General features: G+C 37.0%; 3 protein-coding genes across 3 annotated transcripts in view; all 3 read right to left on the minus strand.

Moving 5' to 3' along the window:
- FBXO38 (F-box protein 38) overlaps positions 1 to 24,588 on the minus strand; it is a 276,681-nt gene that overhangs the window by 84,697 nt on the left and 167,396 nt on the right. The window lies entirely within an intron of this gene.
- SPINK9 (serine peptidase inhibitor Kazal type 9) lies at positions 3,022 to 7,870 on the minus strand (the record flags this gene model as incomplete). Its single annotated transcript, XM_081303016.1, has 4 exons — positions 3,022 to 3,067; positions 4,437 to 4,564; positions 6,726 to 6,754; positions 7,816 to 7,870. The coding sequence occupies 4 exons, from the start codon at positions 7,868 to 7,870 to the stop codon at positions 3,022 to 3,024; spliced, it is 258 nt and encodes an 85-aa protein (XP_081159142.1).
- SPINK7 (serine peptidase inhibitor Kazal type 7) lies at positions 16,867 to 20,639 on the minus strand (the record flags this gene model as incomplete). The annotated part of the gene is made up of 3 exons (XM_081280535.1): positions 16,867 to 16,912; positions 18,739 to 18,889; positions 20,579 to 20,639. 3 exons carry the CDS (start codon positions 20,637 to 20,639, stop codon positions 16,867 to 16,869), a joined length of 258 nt encoding a protein of 85 aa, XP_081136661.1.

Raw genomic sequence — 24,588 nt, forward strand, 5'->3', positions numbered from 1 at the left:
ATTAGTTGAAGACATATGGCATGACAGCTGTAAGCTCACAGTATAGCAGAAGAGACAGATGGTTATAGAGCTGATCTGCTACATGATACATGCTAATCTAAGGGGGACCAAATATATAGAAGAGGAAGACAATGTGGAAATCAGTAAGATGGAAAAGTTTGAAAGAGTATTATAGGAAGAGGGACAAGCATGTACAAAACTGTAGAGTGACTGGAAGATTCTGAGAGTGCTAACCACCCTGGTGTCATGTATGGAATGGACACTGATGGCTTTGAAGAGTGAGGAGGCGAGTATGAGTGGGGTTGTAGGTAGTGAGATTGACTAAAAGTGTTTTTAGGAACAGGATGATGAGAGGAGGGCTGTGTTTTAGAAACATGATTCTGTATACAGTTGTAAAATGGACTTCGAGGAGTGGGTGATAGAACCACAGGAAGGAAGAGTGATTGAAACACGTGAACTGATCAACAGTTCTCTGTTGGTTTTCTATGGTACAGTCTCTCATGTTGCCTCTGCTTGGAATGATGCTTTGGCTGTTTTCCTTGGCTGTTTTCTCCTATCCGAATCATACCTCACCCATCTATCTCCCTTTGCTAATTGTGGGGAACCACTATGAGCTACTTGAGGGGTCTTTACATGGTACTGAGCCATGGAGTCTTAGTTTTTTTTTTTCCCTTGGGAACTATCCCAGCTTTCCCATGCATATCAGACCGTCCCAGACCATCTGTCTTCCCTTTACTAGTGAAACAACTCTCATAGCTCTGGAGTTGGGCGTAACCCATTGGGAACTGGACAGCCCACCTCCTACCTTATTTGGCAAAGAACATTCCATCAAAAACCTTTGATGTTTCCCCATATAAATAAAGCAAGTGTGGACTTCATCACTCTCTTTCCAGTGTGGAAGCTCATTCCCTTAGATTGAAGAACCGTCCTGCCTCCGATTTTCAATATTACTTCTTGTGTACTGTGGTTTTTTTCCACCGTTTTCTCTTTATTATCTTTTATTCTGCAGCCAGCTCATTCCACAAAGAGAGATACCAATTCCATCACCTGTGCAAGAGCTAACTTTTATCCATTTGTCAGATTTCTGGTTACAAGTAACCTTCCCAGGGTAATTTCCTGATTGCCAGTCAAAGTCTAATTTATAAATATATGTATATACACACATACATATGTTTGGTATATTATTAATAACCATCACTGATGAATGTTATTATATTTTTTCACAGATGCATTTCTAGAAGCACATTGTAGAGAAGAGATATTTGAAAAGATGAGTGAAGAAACTCTAATATTTTCATTGTCTCTGAAGAGTTTGTTTGAAGAATGTTTCTATGTTTTGTTTGAAGATGATCTTGGATAATTCAGGAAGCAAAAATATTTTTGAAAAACTAAAAGTGAGAATACAAAATAAGAACATATATTTTACTTGAATTCTTCAGAAATCAGCATGGATCATTGGGTTCTTGGTCCCTTAATATCTGATGAATTTGTGAGTCAAGAACATCACTCAAAAGGGCTTGACTATTTTCTTTTTCCTCCTAGCAGATAATGTATGGTTATATTTTCATATGTTCAATGCATAGATCATGTAACTCTGTCATCATCCAATGAAAATTTTGCTTAATTTCAACTCAAGTTTACTCTATCAGTATTTAAGTTCTGCGCAAGTTGCAAATTGCTCCACAGAATACAAGTTCTAAGAGAACAAGACCAACTCCACTCTACTCACCATGGTATTCTTTAAGGCCAACACTGACTAAGTCATTTGTTTCTTGAATAGATACACAAATGGATTACAAAGATTTACACAGAACATTCTCTGCTCTTTAAGGAACTTACCATGTAATAGTGGGATCGTGTGTCAGATCCTAGACCTGAGATGGAACCTTAGGGAAAGAATAGCATTGAAGAAGCTGACTAATACATGGCAACTTGACCAACTTTACTGGCCTCATTCTGCTTGCCATATTTCAGATGGGTCCCTCTGGTAGAAATAGAGGGCAGTCCCAGTTCAGGGTAGCTCTCAATGTCTGAAACACATGGGGCATCTAGTAAAGCAGTTTTCTAATTCTTTTTTTTTCTTTCTGTTTTTATTTATTTCTTACATACATGACAATAGTAGAGTGCATTACGTTCATAATTATCCATTCACAGCACAATTTTTTGTAACTCTGTATATAAAATATGTTCACACCAAATTATGCCATTATACATGAGCTCTCATTTTTTTGCATACAATTCTTAATACACCTTTATACCACCATTATCATATTTCTGTTTGTATATAAGGTATGTTGACACCAAATTCACATCTTCATACATGTATTTTGTATAATGATGACCCTCTCCTTCCAACATCCTAGCAGTTTTCTAATTCTTGTGCCTGAAGTCACCCCTTCATCTGTTCACATTTCTGGAATATGCAATAACTAAGAAATGCACAGGGTTTTTTTTTTTTTTCTTAGTCTGAGTAAGAAGGATATATTAGCTTCAGGGTTTTTGATTTTTTAGTTTCTATTACTTTTTTTTTGGCACCAGGAATTGAACTCAGGGGCACTCGACCACTGGGATACATCCAGCCCTATTTTGTATTTTATTTAGAGACAGGATCTCACTGAGTTGCTTAGCACCTCGATTTTGCTGAGGCTGGCTTTGAACTTGTGATCCTCCCCCCTGAGTTTCCTGAACTGCTGGGATTACAGACATGCGCCCCCCCCCCCCCACTACGCCAGCCCAGCTCTTATTGCTAGTCTTAATGAGCTTTTTTTCTCTTCCTTGCAAATGTGGTCCTAAGATAGTCTACTAGACATGTCCTAAAATTAAAACTAATCTAGAAGATTCCACTTCACTCCCCATAGAAGAGTCAGATACATGTTTATTTCATTTAGGCCTATTTTATTCTACAAAGAAATCAACATATGGTGATAAGATTAGGCAAGGTGTGATGGATTTCTTGGGAAATGAAATGTATCTCTTAGTAAGAAAATGCATTTAAAGGTATTTTGGAATCAGAAGATGGATTCAACATTTTCCAAAATGTATAAATTTAAGTATTTCATCAGTTTCCCTGTAGAAAGAGAAAAGCAAGAAATAAGAAATGCTGAGCTCATTAGCATTTCATTAGCATTGAAAGTTCACCAGTAAAAACCCAAAGTGGAAAAGTCTCCCACTTACTGATGTTTTAAAAAGGAATGACTGTATTTTAGCAGTATTTTCAAAACTGGTGCTGATTACATAAAGATGATACTCAAAAGACATCACAAATAGTTTATATCCTTGAAAATATTTTAATTGACTTTTTTAATTTAAAGGAAACATTCATTTAGAAGGCTTTTTTTTTTCAGGATGAATTATAACTTTTCATTAAAAAAGAACCAGGACAGTATGTCATGAATTTTAGATACTTGGTTTCATTTCATATATATTTTGTCCTATATATTTTGAAAATATTTATAAGAACCAATATTTTTCTAGACTCTTTTTTTGGGGGGAGACGGTGGGTACCAGGGATTGGACCCAGGGACACTTTGCCACTGAGCTGTATCCCCAGACCTTTTTATTTTTATTTTGAGACTTATTCTCTAAGTTGCTGAGGATGACCTCAAACTTGGATCCTCCCATCTCAGCATCCTGAGTCTCTGAGATTACAGCGGAGCACTACACTGTAATCTCTTGGATATCACTCAGCATTTCATGTTTTTGGATCTGATGCTACTCAAAGGTTATTTTTTAACCTTTGAGATGCTTTTGCCAATTTCATTTTAAAATATATTTTTCACTGTATCTAAAATATACATTTCATTGAAACAGAACAAATCTACAGGTTTTTTCAGATATGGTCCCTTTTGTACAATCATTAGGGATGTTTTTGCATTTCCAAACCTAGTTACTGAAGTTGAAAATTAATATGGCTCATTTTAACAGATGTGGATTGATATGCTGGGGGAGGGGGTGGGCATTCCTTGACTCTTGAAATAAGCATGGACTATGGGATTTCTTTGTGATGTCTTTGTACAGAGTCTCTACATAATATATTACAAGGTGAAAGTTGAACTAGATGATCTCAAGTTTCCTTCCAATTTGGAGATTCTAGGCTTCTCTGATTCTGAAGCTTAATTCCACAAATGTACACATTCTCAAGGGATTACCCAGAAGTGTTCTGTATGAATTACCATGATACTTGTCTTTTTCACTCATAAAGTCCAATAGGAATGTTGTAAGAATAATTATTTTTATTTTAAGAACGAGTGTACATCAAAATACATGGGGATATGACACCAGGGACTTTCAAATCCTCTGAGTCACAGGGTTCTGATTTTCCACAGTCAATATGATATGATTCCCATAGTTCGTATGCCCTGAACTATTTCTCTAATTGTGGTACTTAGCATATAACTTTAACTCAAATATAAAAAATATAATATTTCAGTACTTACTTAACTTTAAAACAAAAGATACATTCATTGGAATAGGTTTTGCCGTCAGATCCACAAATTGGTTCATAGACTAGAGGACAAAATCTTAGTTCTTCTGGTGGTAGGTTTCTATAAGGAGTGCAATTAACCTAAAAACAAACATTAAAAGTTCAATTATTTCAATCACATATTTATTTCCAAGGATTTAGTATTTGCCAAGCAAGTCCAGAGCAAGTCCAAGTAAGTCCATGCATTTGTTTATTAGTAAAATTGTTGGTCCTTATCTAATCAATTTTAGATATACAATGTATAAAGATATTTTATTTTGGATAGAAAAATCATAAGCAGCCAGGCATAGTGGCGCATGCCTATAATCTCAGCAATTTGGGGGCCTGAAATAGGAGGATCACAAGTTCGAGACCAGCCTTAGCAACTTAATAAGGCCTTAAGCAACTTAGTGAGACCCTGTCTCAAAATAAAAAAATAAAAAGGGCTGAGGATGTGGCTCAGTGGTTAAGCCCCTGGGTTCAATCTCTGGTACCAACAAAAACAAGAAAAAGATCATGAGCAATAGACATCTTTATATAGTTGGTTACAAAATCATAATTTATTTAAAAATAGAATTTTCTCACTACAGAGGTTGATTAATCAGTTCTCAACACACATAGCATATCCACAAATGTACCCATTCTCAAGGGATTAACCAGAAGTGTTCTGTGTGAATTACCCTGATACTTATCTTTTTCACTCATAAAGTCCAATAGGAATGTTGTAAGAATAATTATTTTACTTTTAAGAACTAGTGTACATCATTGGTAACTTTTAACATTACTTATTGGTTATTATCTTGTACACTTGCTATACACTTCACCAGCACACAGACAGACAAATGTATTTTAAATTAGAGTTAGGAATAACTGTTCTAAACTCTGGGAGCAAAGTCAAAGCAGTGATCTACCTATGGGAGTAGGTAGAAAATTCCTGAGAAAGAATTTTCTGGATTTGTTATCTTTGAGCATACTGAAGAATGTGAACAATACAGTCAAATATGGAATTAAAATTCTACTATATGACCCTGGGGCAGTTACTTCACCTTTCCAATCTTTAGTTTGTTTACCTGCAAAATGAAAGTAGTAATAACTGCATTGTGAGGTTGAAAGACAAAATAAATATTGGAGAAGATATGTGTACAGTGCTTAGAACTACATGGCATGGAAAACACTGAAAAAATAATGGCTGTTGTTTTTATCCTTTGTCTTTACTTCCTGAGCTGCACAAACTCCAGTTCTGTAAAACATATTCTGCATCTTCAGCTCATTCAGTTCTAGAATTCCAGAAGCAGTATTGTATTAATTGTTTATCTCTGATGGTATAACTGGAAAGTTTTCAAACTCAAATCTGAATTCACCTTTGCCTCCCGATAAGCTCAACTCATAAATTTTTTCATTCATCATTTGCTATCCTCCATGTACCTCCTACATTTAGGGAATGAGTTGAGTGTTGCTGATGCGAGGATCAATAAGCATGACACAAATGCAGGAAGACCTCAGGGGCTAGTGCAGCAGGAGATAGTGGTGCCCCTGATAAGTCCATGCCGGCCTGGCTTTACTTCCCCTTGATTGCTCAAAGCCCAGAATTGGGGTTTGTGTGATATAATTCAGACAGTGACTAACAAGTGCTTAACCTTCATTAACCCTTTTCATTCTCACAACTATTAGATGGTAAAGGATGGCTTGAATTTGGGCCTGTAGGACTAGGCTTATATCTTAACCTTATTATTTTTTAATAGATAAAATAAAAGATTCACAGACATAAAAGAAATTGTCCGGGCCACAGGGTCACACAGTTAATAATAAACAGAGTTAAAATGAGTACTTAAAATGCCTAAGTGTTGGTTTTAAGTTTTTACTACTATACCCAGTTTTTTTCCAGCAATAATCATTATGTAAATAAACCATGAAGGACAAGTGGAAATAACAGTCTTTATTCTCTTAGAGGCCATTTTCAAATTCTGTAGGTTTAGGTCTTAGAACAATCTCACAGTAACTTTTCCTAGGGCCACATGAAAATGAGGTAGAATTGAAACTCAAGACTTTTTAACTTTGATATTAATGTCTCATCAATTTGTTCTTCCAACTTCATTTTGGGGAGATCACTCTATAATGTTAGAAGTAAAACCAATTTTGATACTCAGAAATTAAATCTTCAACAGAAATATAGTTAATATATAATATCAAACATTTCCTTACTAATATTAGTCTTTAAAATTCTTTAAAATTAGGGTTTTTATATCAAGATGGATTAACTGACCTGGTACTCCTCTGTGGCACAGTCTATATCTGGAAGTAAAACAAAGACAATATTAAGTTATTAGGAATAACCTAATTGTATTAGAGAAATGATATTTGATTTATGTCTCAGTTTGATAAGACAGTGTAAGCTTTTCTTCAGAACTCTGTATCCACTTAATATCAAAGGTCGAAACGTCTAACGGATTTTTTTTTCTTCCCTGCTTTTGGAATATGATTGAAATATCAAAAAAAATAATAAAGGTGCTATGATAAATGAGAAGCTTGTCTTATTCTTTTTATTTTCATAATAAAAGCTCAGTAAATACTGAAAAAAAATTCCTTATATGAAAGGAACATTGGGGGTTGGGGAAATAACTCAGTTGGTAGAGTGCTTGTCTAGCATGCACAAAGCCCTGGGATTGATCCCCAGCGCCACAAAAAAACAAAAACCCACTAATATGAAAGGAACATCTGCTTTTATATAGTAGGCATAGGTAGGCGGCAGAAACAAGACTCATGGTTAAAAATTCTAGGGAGAGAGTTTTTTGAGGGGAGGTTACTGGGGAGTGAATTCAGGGAAACTTAACCACATACTTATATTTTATTTAGAGACAGGGTCTTGCTGAGTTACTTAGGGCCTTGATAAATTGCTGAGGCTGGCTTTAAACTCATGATCCTCCTGCCTCACTTCCCAAGCTGCTGGGATTACAGGTGTGAGACACCATGCCTGGCAGGGAGACAGTTTTTAACTCAATAATGGAAGTAGAATCGAAGAAGAATTGCTCATGTAGCCAAACAACAGATTACAATGTTCTATGAAAAGAAGACATCTTCATAAATGGTGCTATGAAGTCAAACAGAATCTGGATGATAACCTATGAAGTTACACAAAGTGTTAGTATGGATTAGAATTTGGTCTTAGCTGACCATTGACATTGTTCAACCACAGAGATGATGTGATTTAGTGATTCATTGGTAGAGACAAAGAAAAAGTAATGTGTCAGAAAGTTTCCTTATGACCTATGTGATAAGCACATTCTAATATTATGTAGGCAGAGATGAAGGAGCTGTTTTCTCAGGGCAAGGGTAGTGTTATGAGAGATACTCACTGAATATGGTTGCAAGTGCCACAACCAGGAGTAGGATAAAGGATGTTGTTCTCATAGTGCTGAAGTGTCGGAGGGCTGTCAGATACAGGTAAAAGAAATGACCTTCTAGTATCTTCCCAGCTACTTAGATACTTTTATATTGTCAAGAGCTCCCACCTCAATTGTGAAATAGCTATTTCCAATGACAGAATCCTGAAGTGATGTCAAACAGGTCTGCTAGGCACGGGAATTCTTTTTTTCTGAAAGACAAGTAATAATAACACCATTTCAATAGCTAATAGAACCTAGTAAAACTGGTGCTATTCTTATATATTGCTGTTGTTTTCTCTTTATGAGCCAGAAAGCCTAAGATTTTATGAATACTTTCACTTTTATAGTTTGATTTTCATAACAAAGTTATCAGGTAGCCATTATCATTGCTTGTTTTGGTTTACAGATAGGGAAGGAAGTCTCAAGGAAGTCTCAAGGAAGTTCAAAAAGTTCACTGAAATTGATATGGATCAAGAATAAGATGGTAACCTTGCCCTGAGCCACAAGCACATGCATGTTTAGTGATATTTTCTGTTTAATATGGTACATTCCAATAGACCAAAAAATTTGTGCTTTTCTTAAGCCCTGCTATATTTGAAACTTTTTTAAAAAAATGCTATAAGAACACTGATATTATGTAAATTTTTAAATAGAGTGACTCTATAAGGAAAAAAACTAAGCAAATAGCAAAAAGATCAGTAGAGTAGAGGGAGGGGAACAGAAAGAGAAAGGAGAGGAGGAAAGAGGGAAGTACTAGAGACTGAATCAAAGCAAATTATATTCCATGCTTTTATAATTTATGTCAAAACAAATCCTAATGTTATGTATAACTAAAAGAACCAATAAAAAGAAAAATAGAATAAAATCAAGAAAAAAAGAATATCTTGAAATTAGCTCTTAATTTTTGATAGACAGAGATGGAAGGGCTGTCTGTATCACTAATGGAAGGAATGCCTTTGGGGGGCTGAGAAACTGAAATTTATACTTGTGTCCCTTTAAAAGGATAAAGGTAGATGGAACTGGTGGTGGGATGGTCTGAGACCAAGCATCATAATGTTCCTGACATAAAACTGAGAGTGTTGTACACCTGAATTTATTGTTAGCTCCACTATATCTATATGATTATGTGCAAGTTATTTATCTGCTATATATCTACTTTCTTTTTCTTCATTTTATCTTTAATTAAATATTAATGGAACTTTACTCTGTGTTAGAGACAGTATTACACCTTGGGCATGCCATGATCAATGAGAAACTTGTAGTTTCCCTCATGTAGTCATAAGGACTCTCCTCCACCAAATTTCAGTCAGCATCCTCTGAACCCTTTTCTTGACTAGGCTTTGACCTTGGACCATATCCTGTTTTTGGCCTACCCCCAAACAAAAAAATCCCATTAAATTATCCCAGCACCATTGATATCTGATCATGTTTGATACTTGATCAAGTTCCTCATCCTCCATCTTTGATATAGGACATTCTGCCTTAGCAAGAATCCTGTTAGGTCAGTTTAACAAAAATCCCCCTACCTTGATGTTTTCTTTGAAGCAATTTTCCATTCACAGATCCAATCCCTTCTCCTTGGCTATAAATCCTCACTTGTCCTTGTACTTGGAGTTTAGCTTGATCTTTCCTCTCTATTACAATACTCTTATTGTAATAAGTCTTACATAAATCTTCCTTGTTGTCTTCACAAATGTCAGAATAATGTAAATAAACTTTCAGGATAAAGTTAATGGTACCTCCACCACAACCTCACTGTGCATTTTAAATGAGGTCATAAATGTAAAGTACTCATATCTAGCTCCTGACAAGTTATGAACACACAAGAGCTTTTTGTGACAATTATCATGATGATAAAGGCAAAGATGGCATCTGTGATGTGGAGAAGAGACTCAGAAATCACTTGGAAACTATTTTAAGATAAGCAAGTTCTGTATGTTTGTGGCCTGATTGGAATAAAAGATCTTGGCATGATAGATAAAGGAACTTTGTGATGATCAGAGATGTTTGACAATGACAATGAAGTAATAAGAACTTGTCATTTGAAGTGTCCCATGAGTCTGGGTGAATACCTGTCAGGGCCTCTGAACAAGTGATTCCTGTATTCATTGTGATGTGGACTCCATCCATATTTTCACAGAAAATAAATATTTTATAACAATTGTAATAATAATAATAATACTTACTGTGCTGCAGGTACTATGTGTCAGATACTATTATAACTGCTCTATGGGTATTTACTCCTTTAAATTTTAAAACAAGTTTATGAGACAAAATATTATTACTACCAGGACTTTAAAAATGAATAAAACAAAGCATGAAGAGATTAAGCAGTTATTCAAGGTCACAAGAGCAAGCAGAGAAGTTGGAAACATTACATAGAAATATGATATATTAAACAGAAGACAGAGAAGCTCTGTTAGTTGAAGTGGGAATGAGGGAATGTAGTGGCCTGGGGTCTAGTCCCCATTTTCCCATCGTGATCACTGAGTAATGCTCGTAAAATCCTCTAGGATACTTGGAATAATTTGAAAATCACTGATCTAGATAAAAAGTTCCCCAATTCTAGAATTATGCTGTGATAAAATTTCATCATTCAGAGACAAAATAAGATAGTGTTACTACTTTTTCTTTAGTATGGGAATCCTCTTCAAAACCTCTCTGGATTAAAAAAAAGCCAATAACTTTATTATCACTGACATTTCATTTCTAACTTTAAGTGTGTGTCATTTCTTGATCGCGAGAGAAGGTGGTCTTGGCTTATTGTTGATCTTTTCAGGAATCAACTCAGAAAGCAGATGGCAATACACAAGTCATGTGGTTTTCTGGGGAGTTTTCCTGTCAGTCCTCATGTGTAGTGCGCCCAATAAACTGTACCAAAAACATTTAGTACAGTTTGAGGCCAGCCCATGACATTTCTTGAGGAATTACAGATTTTGGAATAGAAAGTCTGTTTAACATGATAATCTGTTCCCAAGGAATCTTTCAAAAAGCCTACTTACCTTAACCCTTTTTATTTAACACTGCTGTGTGCCACCCTTCCAATTGTTATCTTCTCAATGTTCTCCTCCTCATCTGTCATGGAAACTCATCTAGTTCAGATTCTAGAACATGTAGGCATTACTATTTCCTTCTTAGAGAGGTGAAATGAGGTTCAGAGTGGTTAAATCATATCTTCAAGGTTTCCGATTATATTACTTTGTATTGGCATTCAGAGTAAGTGATCTCAAAAACTCCCGTTCATCCTTCTCCTGAGAGGCGTGAACTATTTGGCAGGACCAATTTTCTTAAAGTCATAGTTACCTAAAAATGCCAGATAAATAGCAAACATCTAGGTCCATCATGACTTAACAGAGTCTCACTTTATACTCTAGAAACAGATATTCAGTGAGGGAAGTTCTATTTGAGGGATGTTGTTGGGTGGACTAGAGCCCTAGACACACAACTCTTTTAAATGTTAGTATAGAAGGGAGAGAGGATGGTCCAGACACAGCAGTTCCCATAGAGGTTGAGGGCTTTAACAGGGGATGCTCAAAGCCAGAGAATAAGAAGGTTATGTGAATTGAAGTTCAAGAAGCTGAATTTCAATATTTCGATACATGTCAGAGGAGGAGTGACATAAAAGCGATTCTATGATGAGTATCTGAGGATTGGGCTGACTGATACTGAAGCCTCTTCTCTGGTGAAAACTCATCCCAGAGTCTTCAAGGATTAAGCGTTCACCTATGGGAAAAGAACCATTGCAAATCTGGAAACTGGAAAATCCTTGACACAGAATCAATCACTTGAGCTCTTCAGAAATATTTTCAGCACAATGCAGTCTTGTCTCATCATATAAGCAAGACCTTTCAGGGAGCCCCAAGTTTATACTGAAAAACAAAATGAAAATTTGAACTGATACATGAAATTGTGATTCTTTTTCCAAAAGAGTCCTCAAATTTTTTCTCGTCTTTTTTTTTTGTTTAATTTCTATTATCCTTTTAATGTTATAAAAATTAACATATGTGAAACTTATGGGGTTTTTTTACTACAACTCTTTTTTATTTTTGTTTATTTTTATATGACAGCAGAATGCATTACAATTCTTGTTACACATGTAGAGCACAATTTTTCATATCTCTGGTTGTATACAAAGTATATTCACACAAATTCGTGTCTTCATACATGTACTTTGGATAATAATGATCATCACGTTCCACCATTATTTCTAACCCCATACCCCCTCCCTTCCCCTCCAACCCCTCTGCCCTATCCAGAGTTCATCTATTCCTCCCATTCTCCCTCTCCCTATCCCACTATGAATCGGCCTCTTTATATCAGGCATTTGGTTATTTGGGATTGGCCAACTTCACTTAGCATTATCTTCTCCAGCTCCATCCATTTACCTGCAAATGCCATGATTTTATTGTCTTTTATTGCTGAGTAATATTCCATTGTGTATATGTGCCACATTTTTTTTATCCATTCATCTATTGAAGGGCATCTAAGTTGGTTCCACAGTTAAGCTATTGTGAGTTGTGCTGCTATAAACATTGGTGTGGCTGTGTCCCTGTAGTGTGCTGTTATGTTAGGTAATTAGCAAGTGGGAAGAACTCTGTGGTTTATTTGAAATTTTACCTAAGAACACAGCCTGCATTGCCTATCCTTCCCTAGTTCACACAGGATTGGTATTTTAAAGTCACTTAGTACCTTGATTTTGCTCTTGAAAACTGGTCTCCTTCATTGGAACAGGTTGATCCGATTACCAACACCTGCTTTTCAAGACAAGCAAGAAGACCCAATTTTTAAACTTTTAGTTTTTTATTCTGAATTTATTATTATAAGAATAAACCAAGAGCTTCACATATACTCCTCATCTCAGGATCTCATACTATTTTGCTATCTGTTCCAATGCCTTTATAGCAAAATAATCTAATATTACAAGACTTAATATTATTAAGATAGCAGTATTCTCCAAATTGACTTACAGATTCAGGACAACCCCCACCAAAATCTTATCCACCTTGCTTGGAAAGATGAACAAAGTCTTCCTAAAATTTCTTGTGAAAATATAAATTGTGCAGAACTGCTAAAATAATCTAGAAAAAAAGGAAGTTGAAGAACTCATGCTTCCTAATTTTAAAATTTACTACAGAGTGATAGTAGTCAGCACAGTGTGGTATGATAATATCATATAGATTAATGTAATAGAAATGGGAGTCAAAAATAAGCTGTTACATTTATGGTGAATTGGGTTTTTAAAGTCTTATTTTATTTTTAACTGAAAAGTAATAATTGTATACATTTATGGGCCTCATGTACTCATGTATGGTAGGCAAGGTTCAACTACTGAGCTACATCACCAGCCTGCTTCATTCTTTTTTATCCAGCCAATTTAACAGATGTGTAGTGATATCTCATTGTGTCTTTAAATTACATTTCCCTGATTATTAAATATGTTGAATTTTTTTTCCTGTATACCTGTTGACCATTTAGCACACCTTCTTTCAAGAAAGTCTGTTCAGGTCATTTGCTCATGTTTTAATAGAGCTGTTTGTTTTCATGTTATTGAGCAGCTTGTGTTCTTTGCATATTTTGGATATATGGTGCACTGATTTTTAACAAGAGCGCCATTATAATTCTTTAGAGAACAGGTTTTTAAAAACTTGGTGCTAGGACTACTGGACAACAATGAAAGAAACCATATGCAAAAATTAACCCAAAATGGATCAAAAACTTATATATAAGGGCTAAATTAGAAAATTACTTTAAAAAAAACAAAGCATAAATCTTCATGACCATTAAATGGCAAATTCAGATAAGGAATTATTATTCTCTTAATTTTTAAGTAAGGAGATTCTTGAAGATATGACATGACCTGCCCAAAGTCACACACACCCTGGGAAATGTTCAGGCTCGGGGAAGCATACTTGTTTTCTGTACCAGGTTTCCTGTGCTTTCTGAGCCAATTGGTGGAACCTTAAAATGAAGACAATGATGATAAGGATAAAATAAAGCTATTGAGGTGCAAAAGCTGATGGTCGCACAAACACATGAGCAAAACTAAACTAAATCAGTTTTTCATATAGGCCTGAAGTTGGAAAGGTAAAAAATTAACAGAAATCTACTTTACACTCGTGTTTGTCTAAGTTAGCAGCTTTCCATGTAGTGAAGATTAACTTTGACTTTTCCTGGGAAAATGGAGGGAAAGGAATTGAACACATATGTGCCATACTAAGAATTATGTGTAAATGCCATTGATTTTAAACAGCTGCTGGTGGTCTTTGGTCATCAATATCACATGTCAGTGGGACTAATTTGAATCACTTCTATTTTTGGTTGTTCCTATCATAAATCCTGATTCATTAACTAAAATAAGGTATTAGAAAATCCTCATGGAATTATTTTATAAATGATAGTTATGTTTGAAAAGAAAATTTTAAAACTTAAATGGATGCAGTAATTTCAAAATAACTCTTAAAACTCGATAGATAATAAATGGAGTCAAACTCATGCTAGGAACTACCAAGAAGATCTAGAAAAAAAGAAAACTGAATGAAAAAGAAAGACCCAAAGTTGCTCTTTTAAAATAGTTTATATAGACAATGATGAGGAGGATAAAATAAAGCTAGATTGAATTTAAAAAATATATATATAGTAAATGTGAAGAACTATTTTTTTGTTTCTTATTACGAAATTTGGTTGGGTGATTTAGCACTCACCTTTTTTTCCTCCAAAGTATGCTTCTAAATTTCCAGACAGGGAATGCTCAGAGATGAGGAGAGACTTTCTCACTCAGAGAAAAGCCAAATGCCAAAGTGAGGAGACTCAGACAAGACGTGTCATTCTTGTGAAAAGGTTACTTCTTTAGAGTGGCCATGGTGTTGAGCAGATGTTCTGTTTAAACTCTTCTACCAAAGGTCATATTTAAATGAATGCAACCTCACAGTGGCTACTGTGTGGGGGTGTTATTATGGTCCAATTAGGAGGAGAAGTGAAAGCCAGCTCCAGTTCTTACTGCCACCTTGGATTTTGCTTCTCCAGATCCAGTTTCACTTTCCTAGCAATCTCATGATTTTTCTTTTCATGGGGACCCTGCTATATTGAGGGGGTTAGATAACTATCTCTGAGTTTTCTAATGCCCAATGTACACCAACTAAACATTAAGATTGTTTAGGCTTCTCCACTTTGCTAAATTATAATAAATGGGGTGGAGTCCAGGCATCTTTATTTTAACAAGTTTCTCATTATTCTCATGCAGCAAGCCTAGCACTTGTAAACACATTATATTTATGTTTAATAGTGTTTCTATATTATAATTACAGTCCTTTGTATGTTAGGCTGCATTAATAGAAGGAAAGGATTGGTAGGGAGGCAATAGTTTTGATTTCTCTGCATTCATCAGACAAAAATTGGGTGATTAGTCAATTTTGGGGTAACATACCAACAAACTTTAAAAAGGACAATGCCTAAGGCTGGGTTTGTAGTTCAGTGGTAACGCACTTGCCTCACATATGTAAGGCACTGGGTTCCATCCTCAGCACTACACAAAAATAAATAAATAAAATAAAGGTATTGTGTTCATCAATAACTAAAAAAAAATTAGTCTTAAATATGTTTAAAAAAAGTACAATGCCTGATTCTAATAGATTCAGATGAAGAGCTGATTTATGATTGACATATATAACCTCTTGAGAAGCTTTGAATTAAGTGAGAATTTTATCATGGAAAAGATAAATTTTCACGAAGAGCAAACGTTGCAGGCCAGCCATGGGCTGTATGTGAACTATGGGCATTTGAGCTTATGGGAGAACTGGCCTGGGTGTTGTGTGTTCTTTGGGCCTTGCAACAAACCTGTATACTTTTCTCTCTGCCTGTGTTCCCATATGGCACCTGAGATGGGCGTGACTTACCAAGATGTCAATCAATCTACTGCCCACAAGCCTGTCACAAAGCTAGAGTTAGACTCAACCCCCTGAAACCTGACCCTTTGCCTTATTTGGAAAGAACACTCCATGGAACTTCCTTCTGTGTCCCCCTCTATAATAAAGAATTCAGGTGGCTCACTCTTTCCAATGGACTCCTAAGGTTGACAGCCATCACTGGACCCTGAGAAAAAGGTATTTTCTCTGTGTTTGTGTGATTATTTCGTGCCAACCCAAATTCACCTGGAGGGACCCTGGATGATTTAGTTGCATGGTGAGGCAAGCAAGTATTCATTTTCAAATATGTGAAAGTGTACAAATTGGACAGAATGGTAAACTTTGTGTGATGGTCTCACTGGCTCTGGGTGTTGATGGCCTCTTCAATATGGTTTTCTACTCTAAAGAGTACAGCATCCCAGCAGTCAGTACTCAGGATGAACATGCTTCCTCAGAGTAGGAGCTTTCCCATATGTGTTCTAGTAGAGCTGGGCCATGAGAAATCATGGTGGGCATCAAGAAAAAAATGGGCAGGAAAACATTCTTTCTAGGAATAACTTCTTGGAATGAAAATATTCCCTTTGAGGGAACGCTGGAAAAGAGGCCAATATAAAGAACCAATATGTTCCAGAGACTAGTTCTCAATAAACAGAGTTCAGGAGAGGGTGAAGTGTTCACTGGCATTTGTGTCTATGTGTGTGTAAGTACTGTGTGTGTGTGTGTGTGTGTGTGTGTGTGTGTACGCACACACACACACATGTTTCTTGGAAACCATTTGGGATTTTCTTTTTCTTTTTTTTTTTTTTTTTTACAAAAATTTCTCCTGAATAACAAGTATCGTATTCAGGAGATAATAAATCTGATCTTAGAAACACAGATGAACAGAAGCCAAGATAAACTTTCTGTGGAGGCTCCTTTATTGAGGTGTAAAAAGAAGCTAGTCTGTCCATAAGACATGAGTTCATAAGGAAGAGCACAACTTTCTCTTTTCAGTTAAGGTGGCTCCGAATCTGGCTCCACCTGACCCAGAACATCAGCACAGACTGAAGGAAGTCAGTGAGAGCCCAGGGACACTGAACCATGAGGACATCACTGCTCTCTGCCCATGTCTATACAGAAGTCAGCAGTGTCCTTCGCGAAGAAATTGGACTTTTCCATTACTTTTCCTGTGGGAAGACATGATTAATAAGATTCATTAATACAAGAGGAAATCTTAAAACATCTTATAGAAGAGATAAAAACTACCTGAAATGATTTAGATTTGAGGTGTCCCCCAAAAACTCACATGTGAGACAACACAAACTTGTCTATAGGTGAAATGATTGGATTATGAGAGCCTTAACCCAATTGGTGAATTAATTCCCTGATAAGGATTAACTGAATGGTAAATGCAGGCAGACAGGTTGTGGCTGGAGGAGGTGGGCATTGCCAGGTGTGCCTTTGGGGTATACATTTTGTATCTGGTGAGTGAAGTCTCTCTGCTTCGTGATCATCATGCCCTGGTCTGCATTCCTTCATCACACATTTCCACCATGGTGTTCTATCTCATCTCAGGCCCCAAGGAGTAGAATTGGCCATCTATGAACTGAGACCTCTGAAACCATGAGGCTCCAAATAAGCTTCCTCTTCTAAAATTGTTCTTGCCAGGTCTTTTGGTCACAACGGCAAAAAAGCTGACTAAAATACAACCATAGTTATGAGATAGAACCTTATTTTACAAATGAGAAAACTGAGTTTCAACTGAAGTCATGCTCTTGCCACAGGCCATTTCTGCCAAAGACAGGAGCAAAATTCCCCAAGACAAGGGATAATTCCATTCTGTCTGCTGTCTGTGCAGATCACAGAGCCTGGCTGATCACCATGTCTTGACACAGCAAAGAGGAGGACTGTGACAGTGGAAGTTGAGGGGCTGGTCCTTCAGCTTTCTCTGGTTAGCAAGGCCTTTGATGGAACTGGACCTGCATTAGGGAGGACTTCCGCTCTGTCCTTTGAGTGTCCCTTGAATGCAGCTCATTACCTGGCCAAGGGCCCAGTGTGTCTATGTTAGAAAATCTTTCCTTTTGTGAAATAAAACTTCCTAAATAGAAATAAATCTGTAGATATGTTCTTCTGGAATCAGTCCCAACTTGATATTCTAACTTGTTGAGATAATTACAGAGATGAAAAACTTAAGATCTAAAACAAGTCGCCAAAATCTAGTAGCTTAAAGAAGAGTTAAAAATGATACCGAGTGGACCTTGCGTAAGACAGGAAGTGCTAATTTGCATATCTTGCATCAAAAAAGTGATATCTGCCTAGTTACATTTCTTCAAAAACATTGGGCTTGCCAAACAAAATACCTAAACAAAACATATCCTCAGGATTCTGGTCTAAGTACTGACAGCTGGCATCCCATATTTTAGATAAAAGAAAAACAATCATTTTGGTTCCCTACCCCCCCAGTAAGGATACAGATACTTAGAGCCTCTAGGAAAGGGAGGATTAAAGCAACCCAAACCACAGTAGTCTAAGAAACAAGCTGCATTAGGGTTGTTATGTGCATCTTGGAAGCCATGTGGGAAAATGGTTTTCTATTACTGTTTCTTGTGGAGTTCTAAACACTGTCTTCAAGTAGTGGCACCCCACTACTTAAAACTGAACTTGGGTTTAAAGACCACCCCAAATTGCCCACTTAATGCTTGTGGTGATTTCTTACTTGCCTTTGTAGGATCTCTGGGTTCAAGGACAGCAGTCTGAGAACTCATGGTTTCATTAGGTTCCCACAACTGACAGATAGGAATCGGAGGTTCAGTAATTGGATGGGAGCAGTCCCAGTTGACAGAAAGCAGGCCCAACCCTGGTCTGACTGAGCAACAGCCAGTTTTCTGACCCTATCAGTTACTCTGGGTGGAGATTAGTATAGTTATAGAGAGCTAAGCAGGTTCCTGGAAAGAGAACGGATTGTAGTTGAGAACCCTGGTCCCAGAACTTTTTCTTCCCATGTAATACTTACAAGGTCTCGATACACAAGTGACATTTATTTCCATATGTGATGTAGTCAGAACCACAAACTGGCATGTTTGTGATGGGGCAGGGGATGGCCACCACTGGGTACTTCTTGTAAATGCTGCAATCCACCTCCTGGTTAGACAGAACAGAATGCACTGCTCTTTACTCAGACCTCAAGCAGTGTGACCCTGGCTACAAGAACTAGAAGTTTCAGCTTAGATCTTCTCGTGTTGCTGAGGTTACTTTTATAAGTAATAATATCACCAATTTGATGAATTCTATTCTACTAGCACCATTTCTGTTTTTAATACTATACTCAGTTAGCAACTGATGAGCATTTCTGTGCCAGGCACTTAAATTTTACATGAATATTCTTTGTTTAATATTTAGAACAATTGAATAGGGAAAATTCTGCTGTTTCTTCTATTTCCAGATAGGGAAAGGAAAACTTAGAAAGAGATATTACTTGTATAACGTCAATGCTGGTAAGTGGTAAGATTGGATTGAAATCCAGAGCCTGGACAATTAATTGAGGTGCTTCTGTTCTGCCTCTCACATGTTTTTCCTTCCATGAAAATGTTACCAGTCTCTTGGCTGGAAGTCAACTCTTTTCTTTAATTCTGGAGTTAATAAAATTTTTCAGCTATGGTCGTATATATTTATGCCATATTTCTTCAACTACCTTATGTGAGCACTGTGTTGTTGTCCGTGTTTGCTTCCCCATTTACGCTCCCCTAAACATGTTGAATTAATCATGCATCTATGTTTCACAAGTATTCATTGACTGACAGTCAACAGAAGTAGAAATCAAAGTATTATTTAACATACTCACTGTTTTTAAAGGTTGACTGGCAACTTCTGAAAGACAGATACAGATGGAAATGTTAAGAACAGAACAAAGCCTTGAAATCTCATTAACTAGTGTTAAGTTTTGTTCTCATTCCTTTGGCAGTGAGTCTCAGCACACTCCTCAACTATATGTAAAATCTCAGTTCTTTGCTGAGGAAGTCGAATGGCCAAAGGGTTAGGAAAGAGAATTATCTAAATATCCTTTCTTTATTGATGAGGGGCTGTCTTCTGGAGCTTGTAGTGCTTTTTATTGTGATTCAATGTCAATAACAGTAAGAAGTATTGCAGTGCTGCTTGTGACAAGGCTCTGTCTTTGCTATCCTCTCCCTCCCAATAGCCATAAAGGAATGTGATGGAATGCCTTATTTTAATCAGGCACATTTTTACCTTATAAAAGTCTAATTGTTTATTCTTGATCTCTGGATATGTGTTTTATTTTGATGTCCCTGTACTGATTTGGGAAGACACTTGAGTTTTCTTGCATCTCTGCACTAATAATAGTATCTAATAACACAGACAACTTCCGTTGTCCTTATAAAATGCAAGACTTAGGAAAAATTAGTTTTTTTTTAAATCCAAATGCAAATAAGAATCTTTGAAAAGGAAAACATTAGCTCCAACTCCCTCAAGCTCCATTTGAAACACAAGAGTCTCGGGGCTGGAGATGTGGCTCAAGCGGTGGCGCGCTCGCCTGGCATGCGTGCGGCCCGGGTTCGATCCTCAGCACCACATACCAACAAAGATGTTGTGTCTGCCGAGAACTAAAAATAAATATTAAAAATTCTCTCTCTCTCTCTCCTCTTTCACTCTCTCTTAAAAAAAAAAAAAAAAGAAACACAAGAGTCTCGCTTAAGCCAGAGATTTTTTTTTTTCTTACAAACCAGCACACTTTAAATCTACCCAACTACACATTTCTCTCAGACACTCACATCCCAGGAGGGATTATTTGGAAATCTGCTAATGGCTGTGTGGAACACTATTCCCCCTTAACTCACCTGAGCTGCTGCAGAAATAGGTCACTGTGCAGAGCAGAAGGAGACCCCCAGTGATCTTCATGGTGCCAGTGGCTATGTCACAGAGGCTGCCCAGAGACAATGACACCACTGCCATGCCCTAGGAAAGGGATCGTGTTTATATGGCCAGCCTTGGATTCTCCACCTTCCCTGTGAGGTCATCCAGACTCAGTGTTGGCACTGAAAGGATCTCAAAGCAGGTCACACCCAGGCGATGTTGCAGTCCTTGTCACTTAATTGTTACTTCCTATTTGACCAATAAGTTGGTTATTTAAGGTGAGAGGTATACTTCTGACTGTGACTTAGAATTCCAAAGTTCACATAGAAGTGTTTAACTATTTCACTTATTATGAAATAAGTGAAAAATTCAAGCTTTCTTTATTTTACTAATGGAAAATATCAAGCCCAGACTACTCAGGCTATACCTGTGTTTATATTTTGGCTCCTGGGAAATACATTTTTAAAAAACCTTTTGAAGCAATGCATATATAAAGAAAATGGGACCTGATGAAAGGAACAGGGGCTTTAGCATTTATGAGGTTGGAGGAGGGGCATTGCCATATTACTTTTGACATCTTGTAGCAGTGTGGTCTTGGATAAGTCATTTATAAGCCGTGAGACCATATCAGAAAAGCTTGCTTGGACTGTGGTAACACAGCCCTGAGATTTCATGACTTATAACAATATAAATGGGTTCCCACGTATGGTAGGGAGCTGAGATGCTGTGTTGTCTTCCCTTTGGCTGCCAAGTGGACTGAGGACTGCTTGGAATATTGCTATAAGGTGAAGCAAAGACATAATCCTGAGAACATGCCTTCTCATCAGTGAGATATGCATCCCAGCTCAGAAGCAACGCCACTACCATTTCCCCTCTGTTACTGAGTGGCCTTTCTCAACCACAGAAGTTACTTGTCTCCTGAAGGCCAGAAGGGGGAGATCTGGAAGTAGCTGGCAAACAGCCCAGAGATCACACCACAGTCTAAGTTTCATCGTCTGTCCAGTGAGGTCTGTTGTTAGCCACAACACAGTTATGTAATTGGAACCTATTATGTGAAAGTCTGTCCTATAGCACAGTGCATTTGATTATGGTATCATGATTATTGATTTTATCAATGAGCAGCCCAGAGTCAATCCTATGAATTGCTTGCATTGGCCAGGCACAATTACCCAAAGAACTTCTCTTTATCTTTTGAGCTCAGGGACATGTGTATGAAAACCTGGGGGAAGGCAATAGACTGTTCTATCAGTCCATTGCTTAGCAGGTTTATTTAGTACATTCTGAAACACAGCATTAACAAAACATATTATGTAAATAATAAATGACACAGAAGGACCTGCTCAAGTTTGAACTCTTTTATCTTATGGAAGCAATATAATCTTGTGGTTAAGAACATAAGCATTGAGTCTAGTGGATCTCATTTGCAACCTTCCTCTGAAAAATGTGATTGTGTGCCTTTGAATGTGTAGGTTACCTCTAGATAGTTTAATTTCCTTACCTCTAAAACAGATATTTATCACCCAGGGTGTTTTTGTGTGTTAAGTAAATCTTCATAGACACACACACACACACACACACACGCACGCATGCTCACACATACACAGAATCATGTATTACTTAACAATGGGAGATGTGTTAAGAAACATGGGTAGTTAGGCAATTTAGTTAATGTGTAAACATTATAGAGTGAAATTACATAAACTTACATGACACAGCCCACTACACACTTAGGCTATTTATAGTACACATACTATTGCTCCCAGGGCCTTCTGAACAAAACATAAAATTAATCAAGCACAAGAGAAAATGATGCAATTAAGAGCCACAGTAAGCAAGAAATCCTTGAGACTGCAGCAGGCATCCCAAAGCATATTATTTTACAGTTATCTTTTTTATATAAGTAGGATCATATGGTAAAATAATGATAAAAGTGAATAGGATAGTAAATACATACACCAGTACCATTACCACTTATTATTGTTAATGAGTATTATGTGCTGCATATAATTGTATGTCCTACACTTTGTAAGAGTGGTGCTGCAGTAGAGCTATTTATTATAACAGCTCACCACAAATGTTCCTAATGCTTTCACTCTGACATTATTATGGCCATACCATTTCTAGGTGATGGGGAATTTTCAGCTCCAATGTAATCTTATGGGACCACAGTCATATATGTGATGTGTTGTTGACTAATACATTGCTATCCAGTGCATGGCTTAATACATAACAATCTGTTAGGGATGTGAATGTGTGATGAACGTGTATGTATCAGGGTGTCAAGCTCATAATTAGATCTGCACATAGGTAGCTGATGGTATGGAACATGAACTCTTTGAAGAAAGAATTTTTATTACCCTAATTTTACCAGTGAGTAAGTTAAGGCTCAAAGGATTTAAGTCATCTTCCCAAGATCATGACACCAATTAGTGGAGGAGACTATGGAGTTCAGCCATGGAAAAAAAAGTGAAGCAAAGGTTCTAATAAGGAAAGGTAATTGTCAGTTTTATTGTTTACTATGAAAGTATGAAGATAATGAATAATGACAAAAAACTATTATGTTTTAAGTTGAAGTGTATTTATGCACTCTGAAAATGTGTTCTTAGCGAAGAGATGTAGGAATGGATTGAGGGGTGATCAGGAGTATGTGTGAACGTAGGGTTGTAAGTTATGTTTTTAGAAGATTGGTATATTGGTTGTCAAAAAAAAAAGAGGAATGGAAAAGAAGTAGAGACTTCAACAAGGTCTGGGTAGATTATGTATGTCTTAAAATCAAAGGCAAAAAAAAATGTAAAATACATAAGGGAGGGTGGCTAACTAGAGGCTGTTGAGGGGTAGGGAACAATATTAAGAGCACAGGTGAAGCACTGTTCCCATTGACACAGAGAGAAGACAACTGCACAGATGAATGTGGTTACTGATATTTTAATAGGTAGAGAAAGAGGGACAAGGGGGACCCATTGTAGGGCAGACTTGGGTAATTGAGTGCTGGGGTTTCTTTCTGCAGTGGAAAAATTGAGATGGCTTGGTAGCTTGAGAAAGAGGGAGAAGGCATGGCACAGTCATTGATGGGAATATATCAGACAGTTAACAGTGGATATAAAACTGATGGCCACTAGACAAATTTAGCACTCTTAGTACCATGCTCTGTATTTTTCCCAAAGTTCATTATGACACTAAATGATAATTGAAGAACAGTGATTTTATGCCTAGGAAATGAGTATGTCAGAGATTTGCGGGGACCATAAAGACTGTGTTAGGAGGTAGCAAGCTTTGGAAGAGAGTCAAGTATTCTGAAAGATTCTGATGGACTATGCAAATTATAAACCTTTTTGTGTTTAGAGGTCAAGGTTTAGGCAAAATGTAAACCTAGTAGGTGTGGAAAGCATGAAGGATTATTTACACAGGTTGTGGCTAAAGGGCAAAGTGACAGATTTAATTTCTCAGGGGTGAGGCTGAGTTAATGATCCTCCAGATGTATTCAAAGATAAGGCACATGAAGTTTGGGTGGAGATGAAGTTCTCTAAATTTAAAAGGATGAGAAAATATGAGTGAGGTCAAGGGATTAGGAGTAGTGTTGCTTTGGGTTTTGGCAGCTATTTATAGGGAGAGAAAATTTTCATGTTGGACACCAAGCCATGAAAGGTCTTTTGGAGATGAGGAATGAGTCTGTGAAGATAAAATGAGTCCATTTCAGGCTGCGGGTAGCTTGTTTATTCCTTATATTCCTGCAGAGGTGGGGACATAAACTTGAGCTTTGTAAGAGGATCTATCATGGAGACAGGTTCATCCTGGGGAGGGCAGAAAAACATAAACTTGAGCTTTGTAAGAGGATCTATCATGGAGACAGGTTCATCCTGGGGAGGGCAGAAAAACATAAAAGTGAAATAAGACAAGAGTTTGAGAGTACTGGAGATTTCTTTTCCAATAGATTGGGGTCAGGAGGGAGCAGGATGGTTCCTTAAAGGGATAGAGAAACATGAGGGAGTTAAAT

Source organism: Spermophilus citellus, assembly GCF_964194105.1.
Source record: "Spermophilus citellus genome assembly, chromosome: 1".
In the NCBI taxonomy this organism is placed as follows: Eukaryota; Metazoa; Chordata; class Mammalia; order Rodentia; family Sciuridae; genus Spermophilus; species Spermophilus citellus.